The sequence below is a fragment of the Armigeres subalbatus genome, chromosome 3 (genome assembly GCF_024139115.2).
Source record: "Armigeres subalbatus isolate Guangzhou_Male chromosome 3, GZ_Asu_2, whole genome shotgun sequence".
NCBI lineage: Eukaryota > Metazoa > Arthropoda > Insecta > Diptera > Culicidae > Armigeres > Armigeres subalbatus.
Window position 1 is genome coordinate 72,129,744 of NC_085141.1, and position 25,700 is coordinate 72,155,443.

At 37.9% G+C, this 25,700-nt stretch overlaps 3 protein-coding genes and 1 long non-coding RNA gene across 4 annotated transcripts; 2 read left to right on the plus strand and 2 right to left on the minus strand.

Moving 5' to 3' along the window:
* Positions 1–408: 408 nt before the first annotated feature.
* Positions 409–1,981, plus strand: LOC134228031 (interleukin enhancer-binding factor 2 homolog). The gene is made up of 2 exons (XM_062709793.1): positions 409–538; positions 634–1,981. The coding sequence occupies exon 2, from the start codon at positions 656–658 to the stop codon at positions 1,847–1,849; it is 1,194 nt and encodes a 397-aa protein (XP_062565777.1). The 5' UTR covers positions 409–538; positions 634–655; the 3' UTR covers positions 1,850–1,981.
* A 370-nt stretch (positions 1,982–2,351) lies between these two features.
* LOC134228032 (uncharacterized) lies at positions 2,352–3,897 on the plus strand. Its single transcript, XM_062709795.1, has 3 exons — positions 2,352–2,511; positions 2,578–2,875; positions 2,941–3,897. The coding sequence occupies exons 1-3, from the start codon at positions 2,506–2,508 to the stop codon at positions 3,510–3,512; spliced, it is 876 nt and encodes a 291-aa protein (XP_062565779.1). The 5' UTR covers positions 2,352–2,505; the 3' UTR covers positions 3,513–3,897.
* Positions 3,898–7,384: 3,487 nt separating this feature from the next.
* LOC134227415 (proteasome subunit alpha type-2-like) lies at positions 7,385–8,438 on the minus strand. The gene is given in 4 exon segments (XM_062708863.1): positions 7,385–7,655; positions 7,658–7,800; positions 7,862–8,194; positions 8,249–8,438. Coding segments are annotated over 4 exon segments (702 nt in total). The 5' UTR covers positions 8,290–8,438; the 3' UTR covers positions 7,385–7,470.
* Positions 8,439–22,145: 13,707 nt separating this feature from the next.
* Positions 22,146–24,339, minus strand: LOC134221253 (uncharacterized). The gene is made up of 4 exons (XR_009982291.1): positions 24,207–24,339; positions 23,998–24,150; positions 23,526–23,933; positions 22,146–23,461 (listed from the first exon to the last, which is right to left on the minus strand). It is a non-coding gene; the product is annotated as an uncharacterized LOC134221253 (long non-coding RNA).
* Between the last annotated feature and the right edge of the window lie 1,361 nt (positions 24,340–25,700).

Here is a 25,700-nt window from a genome sequence, read left to right on the forward strand (position 1 = left end):
GGCAGAAAATTGGAAAATTTTTGGTTGGCGCCTGGTGCGATTTGGCAGAACCCCGGCCATCTCGTATTATACAACAAAGTTTCACTCCAAAATCGAACTTTTTATAGAAGGCTCGGAGACTGATGGTGGACCCAATCGAATCATCTTGTCAAACTTAACAAATATCTGTCAGTTCGTGTGTATGTGCGTGTGTGCATTTTCATGTGTGAAACCATTAGCCTAAACCAAGACCAAAACCAAACCATATTAAAAATGGTCAAATTACCGGGGGTTTATGGATTTTTTTTTTGAAATTTTATAAAATATCTCAAGTTTACGGTAATCGAAAAGGTCCACGAATAAAGTGCTCGCCACCAGATAGCGCCTAAAATCCAAAATATGTCTTCCTTGATGCGACCCTGTATTCGGCCATATTTTAAATCTGTCAAACTTTTTCCTCCGTCAGTCGGCAAGCCGTGCTTTGTAAAAAAAATTGGATCTCGATTTTCTCAACAAATTACTGTGCCTGTTTGTTCCATCAATCTGAATTTTAAATCGGGTAAGTTTTTCTATCACATACAGTTGTTATCTATAAAACATAGGCATTGTATTTTTTTTTTTCTTTCGCCTTAAATGATCGATTTGCCGGTGTAGCCAAACACCATCTCCAAGCAAAATGGTACGCACAGGTATGATGCGTGGTGGTGGCCGCGGCGGAATGGGAATGCGTGGCATGCGTGGAGCTCCCTTCATGCACAAGAAAACCTTCCTCCCCCGCCATCCATTCGACTTGACTTTGGCGGAACCAGCTTTCCCGAGAGTTTCCAATGCCCCCGATGATTCCGTTCTGACCAATGCCCTACTCAAGCGCAGTCAAGATTTAACCCCCTCCCAGCAGGAGCAGACGGCCATATCGAACTTGGTTACCAAGGTGCAGGGCGTTTTGGACAACTTGGTTATTGCCCCGGGCGATTTCAACAAATGCCAGTTGGATGAAGTACGTCAGGTGGGGTCCTTCAAGAAAGGAACGATGATGGCCGGTCACAATGTGGCAGATATTGTGATTATCTTGAAGACACTTCCGACAAAGGACGTAGCTGAAGCACTCGGCAAAAAAGTGGAAGAAGACATCCAAAAGTCGATGAAAACCGAGGTGGTTCCGAAAGCGGAAGCCATTGCATTGGAGTACAATGAAAAGGGTTTCGAAATTTGGAATTCGCTAGCAAGAGTTCGTTGTTTGGTGGCCACACTGCCACAAAACATTCGTAAACTGGACGCAGAAAAACATTTGGACTTTAAGGTAGTACAGAGCCATCTGGCCTCCATCCGTCATGCTCGTTGGTTCGAGGAGAATGCACATCATTCCACCATCAAGGTATTAATACGTATCCTTAAGGACTTGTCGAACCGGTTTGATGGTTTTGCGCCATTAAACCCTTGGATCTGCGATTTGCTGGCACATTCCGCAATCATGAACAATCCAAGTCGCCAAGCACTCCCCGTCAATTTGGCTTTCCGAAGAATATTCCAACTGTTGGCCTCCGGTTTATTTGTGCCGGGATCGGCCGGTATCACTGATCCGTGTGAGGTGGGGCACATTCGAGCTCACACATCCATGAATCTGGTTCAACAGGATGAGTGCTGTATGACGGCGCAAACCTTGGTCCGGGTGCTGGCCCACGGGGGATACAAACACATTCTTGGATTTGTGGAAAACACCACCGTAGCGAAGGAAATGTCCGTTTGGGACGGAGTTGTGGTTTCACCGATGGAACCAGCATACGAGAAGCCCGCGGAAAAGAAAGATGATGAAGAGGAGGATATGGAATGTGTCGAAGAATCTACCATGGAGGAGGATAACGGTGAGTAAATGACAGTTGTCCAAACTTGACAAGAATTTGCATTATTTCCAAATTGTGTATGGAATCTTTCTCTTAAGAGTATAACGTAGTTTAAGTACGAAGCATAATTTATCAATAAACTTTCAAGTGTGAGAAATAAATAGTGGCTCTACATTGAAAGAATCGCCTCAAATATATTTTATTGAATTTACCTTGATTATGAACGTATTAATAAATGTTGATTCATCAGACATCTTTACGTTGATAGAATATAATTCAACTGGGCTCCCTTTAAGCGAGGTTTACTGGCGTTTGGATTTAACAACACATTGAGTTGACCCCAACAAATATCGAAGCAAAATCAGGATGTATTTAAAAAGCTATGAAATTAGTATAGACCGCGAAATTATTGCTGAGTTTTGAAATCAACGTGAGCAGAATTAGAAACTGTACCAATCAATGATGTAGGTTTGACTTGCATCCAAACTTGCATGCAATAATGGCGGTTTATTATGGTTTACCGTTTTGGAAAAGCTTCGGAAAATCTCACATTTTCCCGTTCATAGCTCTTGTGAGAGGAAATTCTCTCATCATTACAAACAGCTGTCAAAGGTTTTCCTCCATCCGTGAGTTCTTTCATCAGAATCGATTGATAGCGTAAATAATTTGCACTTTCTGTGTGAAAATGGGGGTGAGTTTTCCTTTATTATTTAGATGATTTTGATGTAAAATACGATATCGAATGAAACACTTTCAGAAATCTCCACCTCAGTTTTTAGAGGAAAAGTACGACCTGGCGAAATGCGAGATGTACAACGAGAAGAACTCGTTTGCGTTCTGGATTGTGATGATTTTGTTGTTCTCGTTGGCACTAGGCAATCTGTGCCTTACCATGACCATCACCGGGATTCTGAAGATCTACAAAGGCATGGAGAATATCGAGCTGATCCAAGGCGAAGAAACGGTGAAGTTCTTCGGAGACATCGATTTCGATCGGCTGTACAAGCGGGATGGAAAACTGGAAGGTTTCCACGATGAACCAATGGAGATTAGTGGTATGACTGAGTTAAAAATATGGGTATAAAAAGGGGATTCCGAGTTGACTAAATTTCGTTCGTAGGTGAAAATGCGCCCGTGTCAATAAACTTGGTGAATCGAAATGGACACTCACACAACAAGATCCACTTCTCCAAGAATGGTAGCTTGCTAAAAGGTTTGAGCCATTTCGAAGTTAAAGATGCCGTTACGGGGCGGCAGGTGTTTTCCACTTCTCGGCCGACGTACAACATGCCTGAAGGGGCTATGATGTTACACACAAACTTGGTTAGCGCCAGCAGAATTGCTTCACCAATAAACAGCACGCTTAAATTTCAAACACGGAACAGGTTCACCCTCAAGGGAACCGAAGGAACGCGACTTGAGGCAAAGGAAATATTCTGGACGGCAGATCAAAATATTTTTCTCAAGTCGGACAACGGAAGTATGGTGATTACCGGTGGGAATGGAGTGTACATCAATGTTAACAGTATTCCGATCGTGCAGAGTGAACATGGACCGAAAACGGGAAGTAGTCAATACAAGTTGTGCGTTTGCTACCCGCAAGGCAAGATCTTCCGCGTTCCGGTTCCGAAGTCACACAATATGCGAGTGAATTGTGCCCATTTCGGTGGCCGGATCGATCCGTGTGCATAAGTCGGATAGTTTATTGGTCGTATCTAGTCTAATAACTCATGTAGTAATTCACAATATCTTCACTGTTTTGAATCAATCACAACGGTTTGTATAAATCAAACTGGAACATTAAACTATGAAACTGAAATAAGGTAACGTCGTAGCCTAAGAAATAATGTTGGCCTATCACACAAATTAACCAGTTATCCTACAACAATTAACAACGTTTGTGAGAAACTGGTCATCGGTGCTTGAAAAAAATGTACCAAAATTATTTCAATCCATATCGTAATAATTATATAACTTTACAGCTAAAAAAATGCAATAAATTAACATGAAAAAAAAATACTTGTTTATTTTTTTGGTCATATTAAGGTTCGCTCAAACACACGCGACGAATTTATGTACGTAATTCCCTCCGATTCAGTTGCAACAGCGTTTTCTTGGACGACATGTTTCGTGTACGGCGGACAAACTGCTTCGAAAAGAATTATGCAACGGTATCATCAAAGCGAAGATAATATTTAGTAGAGAACCCGGAAGAGGCCGCAGGCTTTGTGGAAGGCCGCGTACACGATGGCTTTTTGCAGTTGAAGAGGACCTGAGGGTGCTCAATGTTCAGGGCGACTGGAAGCGATTGGCCAAGGATCGAGTCCAGTGGAGAAGGATACTCCATTCGGCGTAGGTTCATCGAAGAGCTGTAGCCCATCAAGTATCAAGTATCATCAAAGGCCTGATGCAGAGGTTTCTACTCTCTTAAGTCCCGCCAGTAAACCTTCAATAAAATAATATATTACAGATGTATGAGTGAATTATAATTATTATTCAATACTAGCAGACCCAACGAACTTCGTTTCACCTTAAGTTAATTTATTCTCTGATTAGTTCTCGACTTATGCAGAAATTTATTTGTAATTGTAATTTTATTGAATTTTATTTGTTATCAAAAAAAGGGGCCTCGAATCATCTTAAGAACCTTCCCAGACCCAAAAACCTCTGCATACAAGTTTTCATGCCGATCGGTTTGGTAGTTTCCTAGTCTATAAGGGTCAGACAGACAGAAATTCATTTATATATATATTATATATAGCAGACCAGTCAAACTTCGTCTAGCCCAAAATTAATTAGGTAGCACAAACATTTATTTTGTATTCACAATTTAAGTTTTAATGTTTGCTCTGCGATTCGATTTCATTTGGCAGAACAATCGCCAAAACTTCTTTTTTTCACTTCCCATATTGGATTCAATTTGCTTGATTAGTTCCCGAGTTATGGAGAAATGTGTGTTTTATTTGTATGGGAGCCGCCCTTCATCTTCTACAGCGGGGAGTGGTCACCGTTACTGTCATATACATATTTCGATTCTATAACATTCCCCAGAAAACCATTTCCCAGAATGCACCATATCCCAGATTTTTTTTTCATACCTTTAAGCAATGTTACAGTGGATATTGGTCCCATGTATGCTGGGATTCCTGTGTACATGGGACAGTTCTGCGTGTAACGACAGTATTTATAAATTTAATCAAATTTTATCCAATGAAACTGTGTATTTTTATTAGTTCGAGTAAATTCATATTTTAAAAGAAGGCATCACCCACTTGTTTGCTATACTCCGGGCTAACGCGTGATTTGAAAGAAGGCATATTTCAGGAAAATGTATGAGTCAAAAGAATGTATCACTCATTTGATTTCTCCGAGCAAATGCTTATTTCAAAAGAAGGAATCATTCGGAGCCTTGTATTTTTGGTAAATTCGTGCCTTTCAATAAGGAATTATTTACTTATTTTTTATATTCTTGTGCCTTATTTTGGACAAACTTGTGCGTAGCACACAAAAATTATAGACTGATTTGGCCTATTTAGGAAAAATGCGCGTTTTAAAAGAAGGAATCATCGACTTAATTGCCTTGTTCCGGGCAAATGCGTGGGTCCCTATAGACCTGTGCAGGAGTTCATCAAATTCACTCACCCGATGGATTTTGACATTTGAGCGGGTCGTCTTCTCGAACAAAAGTTCATTTTGCGTTCATTATGCGACCCGCTCAAACGTCATAATTTCTTGGGGGAGTTCATTTTGCGTTAGTCTATTTGTTTCCTCAATCAAGGCGTGCTTCAAAATAAGAAGATTTTTTTTTCAATGAAAAAGAAGAAATCTGCTTAAAAATTTTCCCTGGCCCCAAAAACCACTGCATACAAATTTTCACGTCGATTGGTTCAGTAGTTTCCGAGTCTATAAGGTCCAGACAGACAGAAATTCATTTTCATGTAGGGGAAATGACGGCTTTGGCAGGTTTTGTTCTAATATTGGCAGGGGGGTTTTTATGACTGACTAGGCTCAAATTTGGCTTAAGCATTCTTTGCATATCAAAGAATATTGTGGCTAAATTTCATAAAATTTGGTTGACATAAACCCCCCTGCCAATACTAGAACAAAACCTGCCAAAGCCGTCTTTCCCCCTATCTATATAATAAAAATGAAATGGTCTGTGTTCGTATCCGCATAACTCGAAAACGGCTGGATAGATTTTCTTCATTCCTTCGGCAGATATATTCATTATCGTTTCCGACGGGTTTATATGATAATTCCTCATGCAAAAATCATCACGTCGATTAAATAGTGGGATACTAAAATTAAGATTCGTATGGGAATTTCGCATGGGCAGCGCAGAACGCGCATTTTCCCCTACTATGCAGGACAACGTCTGCCGGGTCGACTAGTAGAAGATAAAGGCTGGACATGCTGGACAATTTATTCTAGCACTATTCAATCCACCGGTGAATATTTCTGGAGGCTGTTAAGGCGGTGGGAAAGACATCGCCTTTGGGTGGCATGTACATGGCCGCTGTGCTCGGGGCGCTGTATAGCGATAGCACAGACAAACAGACATAACACTCGACAAATATCCATCCATAATCACTAGTTGGTCAATCGACCACTCGTGGCGCGCGCATCGGATTTGCTCGTGTTTGTCGTTTGCACACTACCGCCATCTGGTTCGTGGTTTGCCCAACTAACTAAAATCAACAGATGTCGTTAGTGTTTGAACGACGATGAATTTGATGAGTGAATGTTCAATGTGTTATGTCTCTTTGTCTGTGGCGATAGTATTTCTGGGACAGTTTGGATTAAGTTTTAATCAGGGTTTGAATCCAAAAGAAAATCACAAAGTCTCATGGCCGTATAAAGCCACCGGAAGAATCAGAGTAGTATACAGCGCGAGTTTTGTTTTCGTTCGCAGACTACGGGACTTAAGCTGGTTACGAAGTCCGTAATAACCCCTATTTTCAGTTGCAATACGCCTTTTCACCTCGCGGGTAACATCATTATCGCACGTCACTAATGTTCCAAGATACACAAATTCTTCTACCACTTCAAATTTTTCACCATCCAGCACCATTTCGCTACCACCACCACTAATGAACCCACGTTGATTGCCAGCGACCATGTACTTGCATGCCATTGACAGACTCATAAAACCTCCGCATATCGTTCTGCTCCATTTTTTCCTGGGCCTATTATAGGTACAACGAATTAATATTAAGCCATTATTCACTTTCACACTCAACTATCGGATTTTCTGTGTTTTAATTTTATCGAATGACACAGCCGTAGCTTATTCCTCCGTAATAACTTCAGGCACGATGTAAGCCACACCGAGGCGCTCCACTAAACATTGTGGTATCCAGAATTTTACGTTTCCTGACTCTATTTCCACCAGAAGATTGGCGGCTTGAGCGCATCAATTCGAAATTGACGGTAATGATTTGTTGATAGACATTTGGTATCAGCAATATTTAACTTCCCTAATTAGATGTATCCTGGATCTACCTATTCCCTCGATTTATTTTAAACGTTTGGAATTTTTCGAGCATGCAAATAATATACGTTACTAAATCAACCACTAAGGATTTATTGATATACCAAAAAAGCATCAGAATAATCAGTTCAGCACTTATTTCGCTATCATATTAAAAGTTTACGGAATATTAGCCAAATAGTCCTTGACGTCGGATGGGTCCAATCGGCGGAACCCACTAGCATCGCAAATGCCAACCTCGATGTTGTCAGCATTCATCTGCCCTTCAAATCCTTCCTTCAGCGTAAGAATTGCTGTATGGACGGCATCGTCCAATTCCAAATCCTCGCTGTAACGCTTCTCTAAAATGTCTTACCGTTGATGGCATTTTTGCCCATGGCAGTTGCCTTCCAAGCAAAGTACGCTCCCGATGGGTCACATTGGAACAAATAGGGGCGACCCTCATCCCATCCGCAGATTAATAGCGATACTCCAAACGGACGGACACCACTGAAAGAAAAATTACCCTTAGGATAATCACCATACTGACCATAACCTTCAAAAAACTTACCCGGATTGTGTATATTCCTGCATTACATTGGCAATTTTCTGCACTAGCTGCGAAGTCGGAATCGGCTCACGGTAGGTCAAATAATAATTCTGCGCAATCTTCCGCGCTTGCTTGACCAACAGCCGATAATCGGGCCCCATTCCGGAGTAAATCATCCCGATGTGGTTCGTGACCATCTCTACTTTGTGAACGCTGTGTTCATCATAGAGAATCGACTTCTGTTTGTTCTCGGTGGCAATCACCACGCCATTAGATGCTTTTATGCCGACCGATGGTGCCCCGGCAGACACTGCGGCCAATGCATATTCAATTTGCACCAACTTACCGGAAGGGCTGTAATTAGAGGCTTATTAAAAACATACGAAGATAATTTTTGTTAAAACTTACCTAAAAGTGGTTAACGAAAAGCTGTAACGTTCCGATGCCATTATCAGGCACTTTTCACGCTACTAATCACGATATTTTCGAGTCAAAATCAATCCGATTAAAATGGAAATGTGTCTGCAATGATCAAAGCGTTTTCAGTACGCCATGTACGAAAGCGACGAAAACAGCTTATTCACGAATAATGACAGATTGAAAGCAAGACGGTGAGTATATACGCTTTATACTCACCGTCTTGCTTTCAATCTGTCATTATTCGTGAATAAGCTGTTTTCGTCGCTTTCGTTCCGTATACGGAACATGGCGTACTGAAAACGCTTTGATCATTGCAGACCAACCCCGTGGCAAGAGGTGCTTCTCAGCGTAGCGAACATCTTCATGAATATGTCCAGCATACATTTTGAAAAGTACTTCTTCCGAATCGTGCGTTTACAAACAACTAGATTTTATCCAAAATATTGTTGGCTACACATTTTCAATTTGGTCAAAAATAATACCAGCTTTTATGGTCATGTAAATATAATCCTAAAACATCTTTCAGCACACCATTTATTTCTTTTCAATTTCACTAATGAATGTTGTTAGATTTGCATCCCCGGACCATTTCAACTGTAAAGCTCGCCACAGTATAAACAATAATAATATCTTTTGTTTGATTTGGAGCGCGGGAACAAGTTACGAAATATGATTTCGTGTAGCGTTTGATTTCACCTGTCGATTCACTCCAATTCGTAGGTTTATTATATTTTAGCATCAAATAACATAATTCCCATGGCCAAAGATGTGAATCTTGCAAATTATTTTGAAAACAATTTTCAGATTTAACCAAAACAAATAGTAAACAAAATACATGATGTTTATTTTCGTACAATAACAACGGACGGTAATGAGCTACCGTCCGTGGACATATTGGCTATTGTCAAACCCACCCCTGGCGTCCTATACTATCATAGGGGTTTGACAATGGCCACCGCAATTAAGCTGTTTAATTGACCATTGTGAAGTGAAAGGTCAAACCCCTTATGATAGTATAGGACGCCAGGGGGGTGTTGCAGACACATTTCCACAACCCCGTGGCAAGAGGTGCTTCTCAGCGTAGCGAACATCTTCATGAATATGTCCAGCATACATTTTGAAAAGTACTTCTTACGAATCGTGCGTTTACAAACAACTAGATTTTATCCAAAATATTGTTGGCTACACATTTTCAATTTGGTCAAAAATAATACCAGCTTTTATGGTCATGTAAATATAATCCTAAAACATCTTTCAGCACACCATTTATTTCTTTTCAATTTCACTAATGAATGTTGTTAGATTTGCATCCCCGGACCATTTCAACTGTAAAGCTCGCCACAGTATAAACAATAATAATATCTTTTGTTTGATTTGGAGCGCGGGAACAAGTTACGAAATATGATTTCGTGTAGCGTTTGATTTCACCTGTCGATTCACTCCAATTCGTAGGTTTATTATATTTTAGCATCAAATAACATAATTCCCATGGCCAAAGATGTGAATCTTGCAAATTATTTTGAAAACAATTTTCAGATTTAACCAAAACAAATAGTAAACAAAATACATGATGTTTATTTTCGTACAATAACAACGGACGGTAATGAGCTACCGTCCGTGGACATGGTGGCTATTGTCAAACCCCTTATGATAGTATAGGACGCCAGGGGGGTGCATTTCCACTTTAATCGGATTGATAAGTGAGATATTAAGGGAGTCGTGAGCATCGGGCTCTCACTATTGTGAATAGGCCTTTTCATGTGACGCTGCCCGGACTGCACTTGTTTATATTTATTGTTATTGTCGGCGTAGCACCAAGTTAGAATTCGGAAATCGGGACTTCCGAACCGAACTTTCTTCCGAAGTTTTATTTGTCAAACTAATTGATGCATTGTTTAGCGCATCTTTAGGCGAATCCAGCGCACTACTTCCGAAGTTGAAGTAAAATCCAACTTCGGTATAAAAAGCGGTATAAATTTATTCCGGATACACAATATATATTGTTCAATACGGGAAGCCAATGTTGAGTTTTAATACCTGAGGTCGAAATTGAGTGAATTGAACTTACATTTGGGTAAATAAATTTTCCGTTGGGTACTTTTTTAACATGGGAGCACAGACAAACAGACATAACACTCGCTAGTACTTCCATCGCACACCTCAACGGTGAATTCAAATTCATCATTAGTGTGGAACGTTTCCGATCATGTTGTGGTGGCGCCACTGAAGCGTTCGTCAAGCGCTTGAAAATATTGAACTGTCACTCGATTTGTTTTGTTTGACTGTATAAATACACATGATTAAAGATTTCAACAGAAACATTTCTTTGCTTTCCAAAGCAACAAGAGCAGTAAAACAGTTTAGAACAACTTCGTTACTTGTCCAATTTACCATCACTTGTGGGCTGTTTTTGTAAAGCACATATCGATTTATTGTTACCGGATACTCGAAAGAATTGCGGGCACCGGAACCTCGTCCCAAACGTATCACTTCTTGGACAAAACTAGGGACTGGATATCAAATTCAAAAAGAAAGGACATTCTTTACGAAGACGACAATGAAATGCGTTTAGTTTCATATTATGAGGTTTATTTATTTTGTGGAAACATGTTTAAAACTGAACCTAGAACAGAAATATACAAAAAAAACCTGAATTTGGTTTCCTGTCTTCCTATTATAATTCTCTGTATCACCTCGCTACAAAAGCGAATCCTTTTCCTTGTTGTAAAATGAATAGAAAAATGAAGAGCCATTTTCATTTCGCATTTTCACATTGCTTACAATATCTATCACACCGACTTCGATTTCCAAATCCAATTCCACCCTTTTCAACATTCAACAGATTTATTTATTCACATCTGCATACAAATTATTTAAAAAACGCCCAGTTGCGGTGAAAATATTCGCTAGCAAGTGAATTCTGCTAAATCTGAAATAAAATCACAAATAATTATTATTACGATTTAGTAGTTTTTGCCTACTTATTTCATATACTTACTTGGTCTGTTTCCTGCTATAGCTCGTAGATTGTCGCTTTTCATCGTCGGACTTTGGCTATAAATTTGAATATTCAAAGTTATTTGCAACGTATCAAGGAGGCTTTTTTGTTTGTTTTTGACAACTGATTTGTAGAGCGACGGGGGAGCACCCACCAGTCAGAAATTAATTCCGGTGCTAGGGATTCCCCTCTAGCAATTGAATCCTTTGGAACCTGTATTATAGATGGCGTGAGCGTGAAGGCAAAATAATTGGAACTATGTTTTTTAGAAAATTTGTTCATAGTGTTATGTCTGTTAGTCTGTGATGGGAGTAAAGGCAAACTACTTCGACCCTACTTACTCAATTTTGGCTTCCCGTACGGATGTACGAGGTTGGGTGAATTAAACTCACTATTGGGTAGTTTATTTCTTCCGTGTGGGGAAAAAATCCGCGGACCAAATTCCCGAGGCTACATTTATGGCAGGAAGAGCAAAATTCCGCTATTAGGGGGTTCACTATTGGGCATTTTACCCTAGCTGTGTAGCGCGAAAAATGTTAGTTTGTTTTGTTTTTGCTCTTTGGAAAAAGAAATGTCTTATTTTGTTTCCAACTGTGCGTTGCGGGCACCAAGTTGTAGTTTTATTTGACAGCTATAAATTTTATAACATCAAGCACACTCTGAGGCAAATCTATGCTAACTGCGTTTCTCCTGGTTGACCCCACGCTAGTTTACGTGCAGTTTATACTCGATTAGTATACACGCTAACCTGGACCTACCCAGAATCATGTCAAAGTGACCCAGATTCGGCAAAACCGTGGTTACTCTAATTTGGGTTCTGGTACCTAAACTCAAATCTGGGTAACCGACAAGCAAAAAATCTGGGTAACCGGTACCCAGCTATTTTCGCTCCAGAAAATTATTATTGAGTAAAAAATGTTAAAGAAAACAATTTCCCCATACGCATATCACTTGCCGGCTGTGCCGACAATGCTCCGCTGCCATTCATTTGACCATGCTTACCTTTTTCTTGCTGCATTCAGCAAAATCCCCTAGCATTTACTCCGGCATACGACGTCGACGCCATGTTGTTATATCCGAAAATGTTTAAGTCCCCGGTTACCCAGATTTCGGGTTCGTCTGACTCAGATCCATTTTGTTGCCATACCCAGATTTTGACAACTGCTAACATTGAAAAAATCCGGGTACAAACGACCCGGCCACTGGGCTATTTCAAGTTAGCGTGTATAGCTTCCGTATCCTCGCCGTGTAACGATTTAATTTTTTTTCTCTTTATTAAAGTGTTTTTTTAATTTTAAAAGAACGATTTAATCTTGCATAGATTATTTTTTTACTCTAGAGATAAGTGACGTTTAGCGCTCGCACACTAATGTGCAATTCGTCATGTGTGATTACATGTTTGTACATTACATGTTTTCCTTCTGCTCATAACCTCAAAAATGATCGGGTCATCACAATGATTTCAAAAGAGTCAAAAAATATATGGAAATATACTCATTTTTACCCAATCTTTGCTGAGTTGCACCATCTTGGAGTGTTTGTTTTCCTTTTATCGCTACTCACACACTCGGACGTGAGAATCTCAATTCTTCTTCTTCTTATTGGCATTACATCCCCACACTTGGACAGAGCCGCCACACAGCTTAGTGTTCATTAAGCACTTTCACAGTATAGATAGTGGAATCTATAGATGAGCGAAAGCATGGCTGAGTCGATTTTTTTGCCCGTGCACACGCGCATATGACGTCACAGCCCTTAACGTTTCCATTGAAATCGTGACGTCATGCTCGTTTGGAGACACGTTTGACAGTTCGTTTGGAGACAGAGGATTTATCTTCGCTCATCTATATATTCCACTATCTATATTCCACAGTTATTAACTGCGAGGTTTCTAAGCCAGGTTACCATTTTTGCATTCGTATATCATGAGGCCAGCACGATGATACTTTTATGCCCGGGGAAGTCGAGACAATTTCCAATCCGAAAATTGCCTAGACCGGCACCGGGAATCGAACCCAGCCACCCTCAGCATGGTCTTGCTTTGTAGCCGCGCGTCTTACCGCACGGCTAAGGAGAATCTTACTATAGCTTAGTATAAACTTTGAAAATATGAAAAATGATTCGTTCATTATTACAGGTTTAATTCTCGCGTAACATATGATTACGGCTTATAAACCAAAACCATGATTTTCGATTTTCTAGCATTAACGATTGCCTTGTTAATGAATCTTCATGCTAGGTAAAACTCCGTTTTTGATATTCCTTAAAAACACTTTTATTGCTTTTTGAGTAAACGTCTCATGAACCATTTGCACCATAGTGGTTTTTAGGTTCTTTATTTGGCGCCCTTAACTACCATGCTGAGCGTTTTGATTTGGTTTTTAGGCCGTTTACTTTTTATTGTTTATTTGAAAATTTGGCTTTAAGATATTTTAAAATGCATATTCTTACAAGGTTATCAATATATAGCATAGCAGAACTGCTCTGGTTGACAAATCTAAACAAACCCGAAGATATTACTAGCTTTGAGTGAACGGCTGAAAAGCCAGACGTGCTGCCGGAAATGCGAGTGAACGGTGCGATTTTAGTTTTAGCTGAAATTTTGTAGATTTCGAATAGTGTTTCAATTATGTAATCTAAATTTGCTGTTACAATATAACCATTTACGTATAGCATTAACGTGCATTTAGCAATGGAATGAGTTTTTACTTCAATAAATGAATTAAATAGAATGAATGAATAGAAAACTTGAACCATTGACGAATACATAGACGGAGTGGTGGCCATTTTTTCGGGCACCACTATATACCCCTGGGGAGTGACGGATTACAATTATTACAATCACTCGACCATTGAGAAGCCCCTCAATTCAAATCACGTCAGTTTGACAACAGTTGTCATTTCCATTTTTGTTTACCTCCTGCGTTTCTGATTCAACAATCAATTCGGCATCAACATTTCAAAAGGGCGGAACTGACAATTGTAAACAAATCTAGTTTTCATTGTAATTAGATATAAAACATCAAAATTAATAATCTAAATCAATATGTTTCATAAAAATATCTATAATACTATATCCGCACTACGATTTATTGAATAACATGTTATTCGCGCTTTGGTGTTATTCGGCCAATAACATGTTTTTCGAAGGTAATATTCCCATACATTTCTGGCAGCCGAATAACACCTTTGAAAAACATGTTATTGCGAATAACATGATACAACTGATCGAATTTGCTGCTCGACTGAAGGCCGAAGGCCCTGCGTATGTTTTCTAGCATTCAAGTGGAATGTCATTTCGTGAGTCCAATTCAAGCATAATTTTTCATAACGACGTATGTAACAAAAGTAAACAAAACGGGGTTTTTAATACAACGTGACAATCACACGCGGCTTTATATAATACGCATCGATTTTACTGATTTCAGATCTTAAAATTCTCGCTTAACTTTTCAAAAGGACCTAAGTAACATTTTTTTCATTATTTAATTTGAATAGTGCAATCAACAGACCAATATGAAAGCTTTTGATTGCCGTACTCAAATTTATTCATGAAAAAAATGTTACTTAGGTCCTTTTGAAAAGTTAAGCGAGAATTCTTTAATTTAATCTTTTTGCGAATCGACGTATGTAAAAATTTCTATTTTTGAAGTCTCACTGTTACATACGTCGCTTTAACATATGGGAACTAAGAGCGACCTATGTAACAAAAAAGCAAAACAAAACAAAACTGCAGTTGCGTCAATCGTGCACTATGGAAAACCGACCAATGTACAGCGACGTATGTGCAGCATTCCGGTGTATGTATAATTTTATCGTTTTTCATAAGGAATTTGAATGAACTGGGCTTTACTGTGAAGCACGCTTATTACGTGTCTTGTAATGATGCATGCCAGCGTAAAAAAGTATTGAAAAAAGATTTAGTTTTAAAACAGTTTTAGAAAAAGTTTTGCCAACTTTCAGCAGAGGATTTCTCGAATCCTCATATTTGTTACATACGTCGTTATGAAAAATTATGCTTGAATTGGATTTTACGGAACGTCATTCTTGATTTGTTGTTTAGCTATCGTGTTTTTCTCAACAGCCGTTGCTAATGAAAATTTGTGGAAAGGGCACTGGGCAGTAAACCACAGAAAAATTAAAATACGGAGCAGAACTGGCCCCGAACATTAGTGAAGACAAAGTGAAAAACTAGGAAAACAACGTATGGGTACGAGTATACTGTGCCTGAATCAGACCGTGAGTTTTGGACATTTCCAGGCCGAGAAAAATGTTGCGCAGCAAGAACCATCCGAAGGCGATGTTTCGCGAGATTTTCATTACGAATTCGATGGTACCCAGGAAGCGATGATGATTATAGACATCCCAACAAACATTCACTAGTTGAACTAACATCAGTGTGATGATTTAATTCAGCGCTGTGTTGAATTATGTTTGTACTATTTCTTATCACAACTTCTGTTCAAGCTTTGTTCACACAATTTTGGCGAAGTTATACAACTATAACATCTCATTTTGAAAAACAACTTTATTAACTGATTCGTTAAACCTTTAATAAGCATTTTACTAAGCCTCAATTCAGCTACATGTGAATTCTTCGAAAATAATAACGCATAGAAGGTAACATCAGTAAGATCTCCAATGAACGTATTTTGAAGCAATTGCTATTTTCATATGATCATTTTAAAATTTTCCTAAATCGGGTCTCGAACTGCTGTCATTTGATCATCCGCCGGTAACGTTGTCATCCGCGCCATCCTTGATTTGTTAGATATGGCTCACTCAATGCATAACATAAATAATCTTATTGCTGAATATGAATCATAATTGGACTCTTATTCAATAAGTCGATCTGTCAAACTACAGTTTGTTAATAACTGTACAAGATTTTTATTTCAACCATTGTTCAGCCAGTCATAACCATCGCACACTAGGAAAAATACGTAAAAATAATGTCGATAAACGATAAAATAAAATCCGCCCCCAATGCTATTTATGAATTTATGAAAATAAAATCAATGTATATTCGGCCTTCCTCAGAATCTCTTGATAATCGCTTGCGATATGATTGTCAAATGCTAAGATTATTCCAATTTCCCCGGCATAAAGATCAACATCCATGCGATAATATTGGGATTCCACACATCAAAGATTCAATAATTTCCCGATGTTATTCAACGGCGTTATGTCCGGCTTTTAGTAAATTTCGTTAGTTAGTAAAAAATTAGTTCAGCATGATTTTTTTTATTGCTCTAGCAGTTTTGTTCGTTATAATCTCCGACACTTTAATAAATCACGAAAATAAAAAGCATGTCTTGAAAATAAATCTTTATTTTTCTATAAATCAAATTTCCCAAATCTAGAATCCAGATTTTCTCTCAAACTGAAAAAGCATGTTTTTTTCCACTGTGCGATAGATCAGATAAATGTGAAATCCAATGGTTAAGAAGGACAAAGGTTAAGAAGGATGTCTAATGCCTGCTTATTAACTTACTATTCAAACTCAATTCGACCACCCTTTCAGAGCATCACATCATAGTCGAACAGAGAACTTTAAAAATCATTAGTTCAGTACATTGTTAAACTTCCCCAATGTGCTGAAATGTGATAAAACGAAAACGTAAGTTCGACTTCAAATAAAGGTAGTAAACAAATAAATAGGCCATGTCCAATATTAGTTTGATTAAATGCTGAAATGAAATCTGTCTAGCAAATTATTCAGCATCCATTTTATTCAGCTATGAAGATCACTAATAAACAACAGTTCAACCTAGATGCTTATTTGTAGCTTGTCGTTGTTTGTTGGGATGCCCCAAAAGTACCGGATGCGATGCGATCATGGGAGAAATAAACGGTTACTGTTTAGTACATTCATGTAAGTTGTTATAAACTGTGTTAGTTGCTACAGTAAGAAGAAGCTTTGACACCGAAACAGAAACACAACTTGGCTATTTCTTGTGAGAATAGTTACTAACTACTCTACTAATCTAAATTGATAAACAAAACTAAAGTAAAATGAAATCAAAATTGAAATAAAAATGAGGTTGATTTAAATCTTAATTTGGTTTCAATTAAAATGAGCAAATATAAACTACAATGAAATTGTTTTTAAAATTATAAATTGAGTTTTTATAGATTAAAAATAATATTAATTAAAATTGAAGAAAATTTTTATGTGAGTTGAATTAAAACTAAATTGAAATTAAATAAAGCTTAAATTAAAATGAATTGCAATTACATGTAAGTTAAGAAAAACCTAATCTGAAATAGACTTGGGAATAAATTTAAACAAATTGATTCTGTTTTTCAATTAAATTGAAAAAAATTTAAAATAAATTGAATTAAATTTAAGTTGAATGATTTTAAACAAATTTTGTTAAAATAAAAGTTCAATCAGGCCGGAATAAATATAAATTCCTTTATTTCTACTATATTGGTCTAACGGAGGGGTGGAAACAAAAGATATTTTAGTTACTAGATAAATATTGTCGCTGTCGTCGCTGTCCGGAACATCTTTTGCTTGCGAGGATAGGGGAGCTAAATGTCAAAGAAGGAAAATCCATACGATTTGACAGCTTGGTACCCAACATGTTCCGGACAGCAGATCAAAGGGAACCGAAGCGATAATCTTTATCTAGTAACTAAAATATCTTTTGTGGAAACTTAATTAAAATAAAACAATATTTTATAATAACTGGGTGAGTATGTAGTTGAAAGATTGTTCGATGCGATTTGATCCATTTCCCGGCCTACCGATAACTACTGATTTTTCTTCAGCCAGGCTACCGATTCATCAAAAAATAATCTGGTCACCCTACTGTGAACTGCTGTAAACAGCTCAAATGCTACTCCCACTCGGAATTCAGTAAAGTAAAGTAAAGTCGCGATCGCAAGACGAAAAACCCAGATGAATCCACCTAGCGGTGATGGTGCCTTTCTCGTTCGTTCAAAAGGTTTGGAAAAATCTCAAATAACACCAATATGTGGAGAAAACTTGGAGAACATTTTAGGGGTGGAAATTCATATAATTGCAACTTTATTTTTATTGATTATAATTCATATTAACAATTATAAATGAACTTCAGTACTTTGTTTGTTAACCATTTTTCAGAATTGTTCAAAAATTCGTGTTGGCATCGAATAAACAAGGTTTTGTAACATTGTCAAAGAGATTTTTTGTCATTCTTCCCTTACAGCCACTTGTAGCTCTCGAACCGTTCCAAATTGCCGTCCTCCACTGTAAACCCGTCTGGCTAGGATTCCCCAAAGATTTTCAATGGGATTGAGATCCAGACTCCGCGCTGGCCACACCAAAAGGGTTATGTCCCGCTCCGAAAACCATTGTTTGGACACCTTGCTCACGTGAATTGCAGCGTTATCCTGCTGGAAAATGAAGTCATTGTCCATTACATCCTCTGTGAACGGTATCAACATACAATCCAGTAGTTCAATATAGTTGTCCGACTTCATTCTGGTGGAAATGGTAGCACTATTCGTTTTTCCTTTGCATGAGAATGCCGCCCACACCACGAGACTACCACCTCCAAAATTTCGGCTTAGTTTTACCTCGGAATTTTTTCTCAGGTCATGCCAATAATACGCACAGCAGTCCGGACCATCGAGGTTAATGGTATAGGACCGGAGTCAGTCACAATATGGTGACTGCAACTAGATGTGTTGGACTTGGGTAGCTTGGGGAATAGATGTAGTCTAAGTGCTAAAAAGTGAGCTAGACTTTTTAAACTCTTTTCACAATAAATAGTAATTTGACCATAACATCTAAGCCCATAGTCCGATCTGGCCAATTTTCAATAAGAAAATATGAGACATTTTGCATCGAATGCAATTTAATGCGAGCAAATCGGTTGAGGAAAAGTGCCTGAAAAATGAGTGAGTTTTTTTTGCGATTGATCCATAAAAAATGGTATAATTTTTGATCCCATAGTCCGATATGTCCAATTTTCAATAGGAAACAACGGGACAGGATTCTACGTCGAATGCAACTTGTTGTGAGCAAATCGGTTGAGGATAAGTGCCCGAAAATGAGTGACATTTTTACGCGATTTTTCGTATGAATTTGTATTTTGGCCATAACTTTCGATCCCATAGTTCGATCTGGCCAATTTCAAATAGGAAACAATGGGACAGGATTCTGCGTCGAATGCAATTTGTTGCGAGCAAATCGGTTGAGGATAAGTGCTCGAAAAATGAGTTACATTTTACACGCGATTTTTTCGTATGAATTTGTTTTTTGGCCATAACTTTCGATCCCATAGTTCGATCTGGCCAATTTCAAATAGGAAACAATGGGACAGGATTCTGCGTCGAATGCAATTTGTTGCGAGCAAATCGGTTGAGAATAAGTGCTCGAAAAATGAGTTACATTTTACACGCGATTTTTTCGTATGAATTTGTATTTTGGCCATAACTTTCGATCCTATAGTTCGATCTGGCCAATTTCAAATAGTACACAATGGGACAGGATTCTGCATCGAATGCAACTTGTTGCGAGCAAATCGGTTGAGAATAAGTGCCCGAAAAATGAGTGACATTTTTTACGCGATTTTTTCGTATGAATTTGTATTTTGGCCATAACTTCTGATCCCATAGTCCGATCTGACCAATTTCAAATAGGAAACAATGGGACAGGGTTCTGTGTCGAATGCAACTTGTTGCGAGCAAATCGGTTGAGGATAAGTGCTCGAAAAATGAGTGACATTTTTTACGCGATTTTTTCGTATGAATTTGTATTTTGGCCATAACTTCTGATCCCATAATCCGATCTGACCAATTTCAAATAGGAAACAATGGGACAAGATTCTGCGTCGAATGCAACTTGTTGCGAGCAAATCGGTTGAGGATAAGTGCCCGAAAAATGAGTGACACTTTTTACGCGATTTTTTCGTATGAATTTGTATTTTGGCCATAACTTCTGATCCCATAGTCCGATCTGACCAATTTCAAATAGGAGACAATGGGACAGGATTCTGCGTCGAATGCAACTTGTTGTGAGCAAATCGGTTGAGGATAAGTGCCCGAAAAATGAGTGACATTTTTTGAGTAGTTTTGCGCACACACACACACACACATACACACACACACACAGACATCACCTCGATTCGTCGAACTGAGTCGATTGGTATATAACACTATGGGTCTCCGGGCCTTCTATAAAAAGTTTATTTTTGGAGCGATCATATAGCCTTTACCGTATACTTAGTATACGAGAAAGGCAAAAACCGAGCGAATATCATACATCCACCGTCGGAAATACCCAACGTGAAGCTCCCACATCGAGGACAATAGCAAGCAACCACCCTGTGACATGGATCGACACGAAAACCTGGAGAAACAACGCCTTGAATACCAACGTCACTTGAAAGCCAGCCGGTAAGTAATTGCACTATAAACTCTGCGCTATTTTCATACTGTTATACATTTATACATTACATACATTTCCTGTTATTTTAGCCTGATGAACATGGAAAACCTCCGAAAAACACAAAGTGTCCAACGAACACTTGGCAATGCCCGCAACCAGTAAAGCCAGTGGTCGTCAGATGAACATTCGGACTGCTCCATATACTGAACCTATCACCAATGTGGTCCCCACAACGCGCATAGAGTGAGCAAAATCTCGTCAGCAAATCGACAGCTGCCCAGCAAATCGGAACACTCTCGGATGATGGACAATCGGCAGCACATGGACATCCACAGCTCAAGGGCGGATTCGCAATAGAAAGTCCCTATTATGGACCACCTTGGTAAAGACTCAGGGTGGCCATTGAACCAGGAAACAGACGGGAAATTGAAGTCATCGGCAAAAAAAGCGGAAAGACCCGGAAATTTCATGCCGGGAAAAATAAATTCTCGTTAAGTAATATTTGAAATTCTTCAACGTTTGTAATGAAGTTCAACTTCATAAGAAAATGTTTTATTCTTTAATGCTCATTCCTCAGGCGCATTCAAAATGAATTATTTGATTTTAGTACATGGTATTTGTGAGGTACAAAAATTAAATAGATCTTCCTCAGATCCATTTTGAGTTCTTCTTCTTCTTATTGGCATTACATCCCCACACTGGGACAGAGCCGCCTCGCAGCTTAGTGTTCATTGAGCACTTCCACAGTTATTAACTGCGAGGTTTCTAAGCCAAATTACCATTTTTGCATTCGTATATCATGAGGCTAACACGATGATACTTTTATGCCCAGGGAAGTCGAGATAATTTACAATCCGAGAATTGCCTAGACCGGCACCGGGAATCGAATCCAGCCACCCTCAGCATGGTCTTGCTTAGTAACCGCGCGTCTTACCGCACGGCTAAGGAGGGCCCCTTTTTGAGTTATTACTAGATTGCAGTTTCGAGTGACATCATAAATATTTTGTCAAATATCGAAATACTCGTTGTTTTGAATAAATGTATTTAACTCTAAATTATTTCTATAGTGTTCAAGACTTCTATTATTTGATTGTTATTTTAAATTGCAATAAAAATTATGATGAGACTATACACTGTTTTATTACTCCATTACTAAGTTCTCTAAGTAAAAACATCTATTTAATTTATAAGAGAGAATTGTGTCTTTCCTTCTTTCCCCACAGCTTCATCAAATTCTCAGGAAGGTATCATGATTCCAGTTGAAAATTGAATTTCGAATTCACAAAAACCGATTTTATTCGCGTTTAACTTATAGTGCACATTGTTCGCAACCAGATGTGCTATGCAGCGCACCAGATGCGCAGTAATGAACTTGCGACTAATAGGAGAAAAATTGATTGACGTGAGTTAAAAAATTCGATTTTGACCTGCACATATGATATTCTCGAATAAGAACAGTCTGAATAAGATTAAACTGAGGGCTAAACATTCAAAATGTTCGGCTATATTTTAAGATACTATAGGTTTTTACTGCTATCTGTAAACATCATGCTCTAAGAAGGAACTGGCATGCAATGTCCATTGGCTCTGTCAGAAACTTACGAAAGTTTTGCAACTAAGAATCAAACGAATAGTAATTATGTGCTAATGTGGAACTTGAAATTAAAAAAAAGACTGGAATTGACCAGTAAATCAGTGAACGATGCAAATTTGACGAGTGTTGTGTCTGTTTGTCTGTGCACACTCAATAGCACATGCGCCTAGAACGATTGACGTCGCTAACCGCACGGCCACTAAGCCCACAATTTGAAATTTTGAAGCCAAAACTTGAAATTTTGAATGTGAATATGCTCTCATTTTTTATCTAGAAAGTGATAATATTCAATTTCAATGATAAAAAGAAAAGTTGTGAATAGCTCTTCCCAAAAGAAAAACTTTTTTATTGGTAATTGTACATATATTACGTAAACTATTTTTATGAGTTTTTCGAACCCAACTCCTTCATCTAAGTTTTTTTTTTCATATACATGTTTTTCAGTTATATAATGCGTAAGAGAACGACAGACCACCCCTCCCCCCTAAGTGCTTACGTAATATGTAGTATGGCCTTCAATGTGTTTTAACTATCTAGAATTTGTTCAAAAAATTTGAAAATAAAATAAAACCATTTTTTAGAAACATTATACTGCCATTCTATACATAATTGTCCCATGTTACCTTTGAAGAAAAATCTTAAACTCGAGTCAATTTGTCCCACTTAAAAAAAGAAGTTGTTGTTTGATGATAAAAGAGAATGAAAACCGAATAAATAATTAGTAATTCGTTTTATGTTCTGAAAAAGTTTTGCCTACGCTCATAATATTTCAAAAATATTTGTTAAATTTCAAGATCCAATTGATTGGTGGGACAAATTGATTCGAGTTTGAATTTTTTCATCAACGGTAACATGGGACAATTATGCATAGAACGGCTGTGGCAAACGAGATCTTGTTTCCTACTTATATCTCTATTTCTCCTATTCCTGAGACTCCTATAAATAGTGATCTTACCAGCAAAGAACAAATTGTACTTCTTTTGAAAAAAGTTATCAACCGCGCTGCCGATCTCTAATTCCGTTCCCGAACGCCTGTTCAATTTCCTTCTCGCAGCCTTGAAGTCAGCATTATCCTTCGAACATTTATCTTTAATTCAATTCCGACATTTTGGGATCCATCATCAAATGCTCGAATTTGCTCAGTCATGTTCTCATATGGTGTCGTATATGTATTTTATAGGATAGATCATATTTTCCTGCATGAACCGTGGATAATTATCGCGAGAGCTGTAACAAATCATTAATGATTAGGTTAAAATGTCATGCCAGTTATGGAATATTAACAATTTACCTGTGTTGTTTGTATAATGGTGGTAGTATGACTCCCTGCCGTTCCTTGAGCTGTACCAATCGCCTTTCGTTTCCTTATTCACTGCCACATTCCTCTTCGGTGCCAGTAGTTTCAGATGAATTATCTCCATCCTTCACTGCCTTTTTTTCTTTTCCGGTGATGCAATATTGAACACTTCTAGAAATTGCGTTATCCAACTCAGGCAGCTCCAACGACTTGATTCCCTTCCGGTATCAACGGGTAGGAGATGGTTTCCGAATTTACTGGAATCATTGGAATCTTCATGGCTGCTTTGTTTATAATATTTATGAAGTTCAAGGAAAACATTTCTGTCGTTCGAGGTAGTTTTCGATTACCACGATTCCTACGGTGAAGTCTTTCTGCCTTGGAGTCGTCAGTTTCATGGATCTGGGATTATTAAAATAAATATGTAAATGTACTTCGAATATATTAATTAAGCCATATTACTTACACGGAAGAAATAAACGGATCGATCGCAGCCAGATGGAAGATGATTTGCGGACCCTCTGCGTCCGCCGACTGTGTGGCTGGTGACGCTCAATTCGAACGGGATGGAGACAAGTGTGATGACGGGTTTCTGCGGAATGAGTTGCAATAAAGAAGCCTGAAACAAAATACAAATTAATCATTGTTTTATCATTCCAAGACCAAAATACTTACATTTGTTACGGCCCCACGTTTGTTAAAAAGGGTTCAGCAGCAGATTCTACACCCCGCACAAAGAAACATATTAATTTTAAAACAGAATAATATTTATTTTTGCACGATTCACAACCGAAACGACGACGCAAGGTGAGGGAGAAAAACAAACAGACAAACTGTCAAAACGTTGAGAGGGGTAAGTCAGCGCTCGTAAAATAAATATTTATGTAATTCGTCACCCACGAGGGGTATTTTCTTCAAAATGAAGAAGAAGACATGGTGCCCGATTTTCTGATGGCTTTGTACCGGACATTTCGGTCTATGTATTCGTCAATGCTTGAACCTCATTTTTCTCCGTTCAGCATAGTTGGCTTTTCGGCCGTCATCATATGTTGCTCGAGAATTGGACTATTTCTGAGTGCAGTTACAAAAGATATTTTAGTTACTAGATAAAGATTGTCGCTTCGGTTCCCTTTGTTCTGCTGTCCGGTACATGTTGGGTACCAAGCTGTCAAATCGTATGGATTTTCCTTCTTTGACATTTAGCTCCCCTATCCTCGCCAGGAAAAGATGTTCCGGACAGCGACAATCTTTATCTAGTAACTAAAATATCTTATGCAGTAACAAACTGAAACTGCAACTTCAGCATTATGGGACCGGCCTAATGCTGGTCTCGGAATAGGAAATCATCCCAGCAAACAAGGTTACTCTAACTTGACCCTAACATGAGTGTAACCTGTTAGAAAGTTACTCTAATTTTCTCACTAACGTTAGGGTAAAATTAGACTAAAATTAGACAGATCTGCAACACTTTTGTTAGATATGTTTATGTAAGTTGCATAATTTAATCTAACCTGTTAGCCTCACTTTAGTATAACGTTAGCAATGTTTCGCAGTGAGCGGTTAGGGAGTTGTGAGGGTTGTTTTGAAAGGGCTTTCATGCTGATTTATTTACATTCAGCTGTCATCCGAGGCAGAATGTATATATATGCCTAGTGAAAGTACATAATATACATAACTGCCTCGAGTAACAGATGAATGTAAATAAAATATCAATAAAAATCGTCTTAGAAATTTTCTGTATTTACCAAAATAATTGCTATACATTTAGATTAACCACATTTAGCTGAATTAAGGTAATGTATTATGAAATTATAATTTTATCTTTATCCTAACCCGTGTTTTACAATGTATAGACTATAGGAAGGAGGCAGTTTTGCAATTTTTTTAAATTAAAATTAAATTAAAATTAAATTAAAATTAAATTAAAATTAAATTAAAATTAAATTAAAATTAAATTAAAATTAAATTAAAATTAAATTAAAATTAAATTAAAATTAAATTAAAATTAAATTAAAATTAAATTAAAATTAAATTAAAATTAAATTAAAATTAAATTAAAATTAAATTAAAATTAAATTAAAATTAAATTAAAATTAAATTAAAATTAAATTAAAATTAAATTAAAATTAAATTAAAATTAAATTAAAATTAAATTAAAATTAAATTAAA

What these genes read in the sequence shown, in the direction of transcription:
- LOC134228031 (XM_062709793.1), top strand. Translation starts at nt 656, where the DNA reads ATGGTACGCACAGGTATGATGCGTGGTGGTGGCCGCGGCGGAATGGGA.
- LOC134228032 (XM_062709795.1), top strand. An exon ending in TGAACCAATGGAGATTAGTG is followed by an intron (nt 2,876 to 2,940) that starts GTATGACTGAGT and finishes TTTCGTTCGTAG; the next exon opens with GTGAAAATGCGCCCGTGTCA.